The sequence below is a fragment of the Vicia villosa genome, linkage group LG6, assembly GCF_029867415.1.
Source record: "Vicia villosa cultivar HV-30 ecotype Madison, WI linkage group LG6, Vvil1.0, whole genome shotgun sequence".
In the NCBI taxonomy this organism is placed as follows: domain Eukaryota; kingdom Viridiplantae; phylum Streptophyta; class Magnoliopsida; order Fabales; family Fabaceae; genus Vicia; species Vicia villosa.
The window spans coordinates 102,655,540-102,658,675 of record NC_081185.1 but is presented as its reverse complement, the minus strand read 5'-3'; the positions used below and the strand labels follow the sequence as shown (position 1 = coordinate 102,658,675).

The window sequence follows — 3,136 nt, the reverse complement described above, 5'->3', positions numbered from 1 at the left end:
CCATTATTACCACTATACTAGGATTAATTTGTTGCAAGTAATGATAACAAACTCTCCTAAACTCTTTACTGGCAGCACCTCTACAATTCCACATCATAATTTTATGGATATGAGGACTAACCATAAAAACAGATTAAAGATTGTTTCCGTCGCCACTAACCTCTGGCGCTGGAGTTTCTTCCACCACGTCCATATCAGAACTCCTTTTATCAGAGCATTCCTCCTCCTCATTTTCAACGCCGTCGCATCCATCCCTTTCAGAAAAGTTGGTATCCGGTGGTTCCTTCGGGGAGAACACCACATGGTTAGATGAGATAATACCATGGTCCTCTTCTAAAGGTTTCTGATTTAGCGAGTGCCCAGGCCCAGAAATTTCCAAGGGGTGAAAAGGCCCATCAAGTGGCCCATTGGATTGAAGGGAGCCCTTAGCTCTTGGATTTTCTTCTAGGGTTAATCCTGCTACTACATCCGCAAACCCTTCATTCTCGATAAGTTTCTCATAGACACTCTTGGTTTTACCAAAAATTTCTCCTTTTTTACCTTCCTTTGTGATGCCACGTGTTGCCTGTATGACTACTCTTTTAGGTTTAGTTTTTTTCTCTTTATTTTTATTACGTGGCCCCATTAAATATTTCTCATTTGAAATTCCCGCTAACGTCTCTTTTTTCCTTCCTGCATTAACTTCTGTCTCCTCACTAACTTCAGTCTCATTATCTATATCATCTATTATTTCCATAGTTGGAACATTGCCATCAAGGACATTAAATCTGGATCCCGTGGATCCCTCTCCTCCTTTAATGCCATTTAGTGTCGCCGGAGGGATTCCGGTAGGTGCCTCCGTGGTGTTTCTTCCTGGGTCTCTGCCGTCTTGTTGCTTTGTTCTACTTGCTCTTTACGTTTTTTGGACAACCACCCACGACCCATCTTCCTTGATCATGTTTGCCTTGCTGATTTCTTCTCTATCGCCGCTTGTCATAACGTTAGCCATTTCTCCTTGCAAGAAAGCTGCTACCCCACATTCATCGTTGCCATGACCAAATCGCCCACATCTCAGACAGAGGAGGTGAAGCCCTTCGTATTCGATTTTGTAGTGCCTCCCTTTAATAGAAAACATGGCTAGGAGTGGTTTGGTAAGGTCCACCTGCACACATAATCTGGCGTATTTACCTCTCTCAATTTTCAGAGTATTACGATCTACTTTCACCATTGAGCCTATTCTGTTGCCAATGAAGGCCAAGACTCTTGCATCATAGTATTCAAGAGGGAGTCCTGAAATTCTGACCCACACTGCAATTTGTTCGATTGCATCGCTTGATGGACAGAAGTTGGGTTTCCACTCCCTAACTGAGTGATAATGATCATAAATCATCCAAGGTCCTTCTAGTAATGCCCTGCAATGGTCATCATTGTTGGCAAAGGAAACAGTGAAAAAGTCATTGTCCAGATCCACAATGCTTAGTGATCCATGTTTCGCCCACAATTGGTTCAATCGGTTTTCGAGAGCTTTAAAACCGACCCGTTTCCCCAGCATCTTGACCACCACCCCTTTCCTCCAAGGCTCAGAGATTCTTTCTTCCTCTTTCTATGATAAGATAATCTCTGGGCAATCGTAATCACCAATGGTATGTTCTTCAATCCGCATTTCTCCGACCAAATCAGAATCTGGAATTTCAACATCTTCACGGATGGAAGAATGTGTTAGAATCACTGGTGATCCCATCAGCCGCTCCTTGAAGGTGCTCCCTTGGTACACACCTTCCTGAGATTGCACTCTGCCATTCTCTGATTCTTTCCCTTTGACTTTCTTTGTAGTTCGTTCTCGTGGATCTTCTTCATTGTCAATTCTCAGTTCTGCATGCGTAAACCCTAGCAGCGGATTACTCATTCTCAGCTCGGAGCATTGATTTTAAATCATATGGTTATTATTAAAAGTTCTCAGTTCTCAAAATAACTAAAGTTCTCATTTGATACATTTCATATATATATATATATATATATATATATATATATATATATATATATATATATATATATATATATATATATATATATATATATATATATATATATATATATATATAACATAAGGTTGCAAGATTGTAGGTGTTGAATCTATGAGATTTGAGCTCCATTATGAGTTTTGGCAACGGTTTTAGCTGGTTTTACTAACGGTTTTTTTTTGTAAAAACCGTTGTTTAAAGGCAGGGAGAGACTAAAAATGAAAACTACAATATTTATAGGGACTCAAAACTTATTTAACCAAATATAAAACTTGAACTATATAAAATGTTATTAAAATAAAATGAAAAATATGCCAGAATTTTACTTTGAATTTGGATTGTTCAATGTTTATTAACAATATTACCTGAAAATTTTTTTAAAAAACTTAACAATAGGATGTGATGAACAATACATAAGAGGGAGATGGCAATTTGAATTCGGTAACGTGTGAGTAGAAGAATGAGGATATGTGTACTCGAATCATGAAATTTAAATTTTTTTGGAAAAAGTAATAGTGTGAGATTTGATTTGGTTGGAATGGAAAAAGATTTGATAATTTTATATTGGAATGAAATATTAAATGATTATGAATTAGAAGAAAAATAGTGACGTGACACTATAGAAGCAACTAGAATAATTTCAGAGTTATATGTCGATTAGGATTTTAAGTTTAGAATAGTTAAACTTATTAAGATTTGTAATATATAGATTAGACCATCTATTAAGTTTTGATATAAACGGGCACTACCAATATCTAGAATGCACGTATTTCTTCAACTTGGAATATGAACCAAATTTTGCTAATTTATGTGACCTTAGAAATTTTTTGGATTCACTAGAACCTGTCCTAAATGGGTCAGATAAGTTATTTTAATGTCTCAAGAAACTAACTTATACACACAATAACACATTTACTCTCACATTTACAGTTTCGGACTCTTCGCAAGGCCGTTCAATTATGGGAACAAACATGGAAGGCAGAGATAAAATAGAAGAAAAAAATGAGACCTTAGTCAAGCACGGAGTATGCGATCCCAGTCTCTGACCTATTTTTCACCATCAGATTTAATCAAACGAGAATCCAGACAATGCACTGGGTGAAATGGGAACGACTTTAACCGCTCACCATATATAA

At 37.1% G+C, this 3,136-nt stretch overlaps 1 protein-coding gene across 1 annotated transcript; it reads right to left on the bottom strand.

Moving 5' to 3' along the window:
* Positions 1-892: 892 nt before the first annotated feature.
* Positions 893-1,531, bottom strand: LOC131614249 (uncharacterized). The gene has a single exon (XM_058885862.1). The coding sequence runs from the start codon at positions 1,529-1,531 to the stop codon at positions 893-895; it is 639 nt and encodes a 212-aa protein (XP_058741845.1).
* Between the last annotated feature and the right edge of the window lie 1,605 nt (positions 1,532-3,136).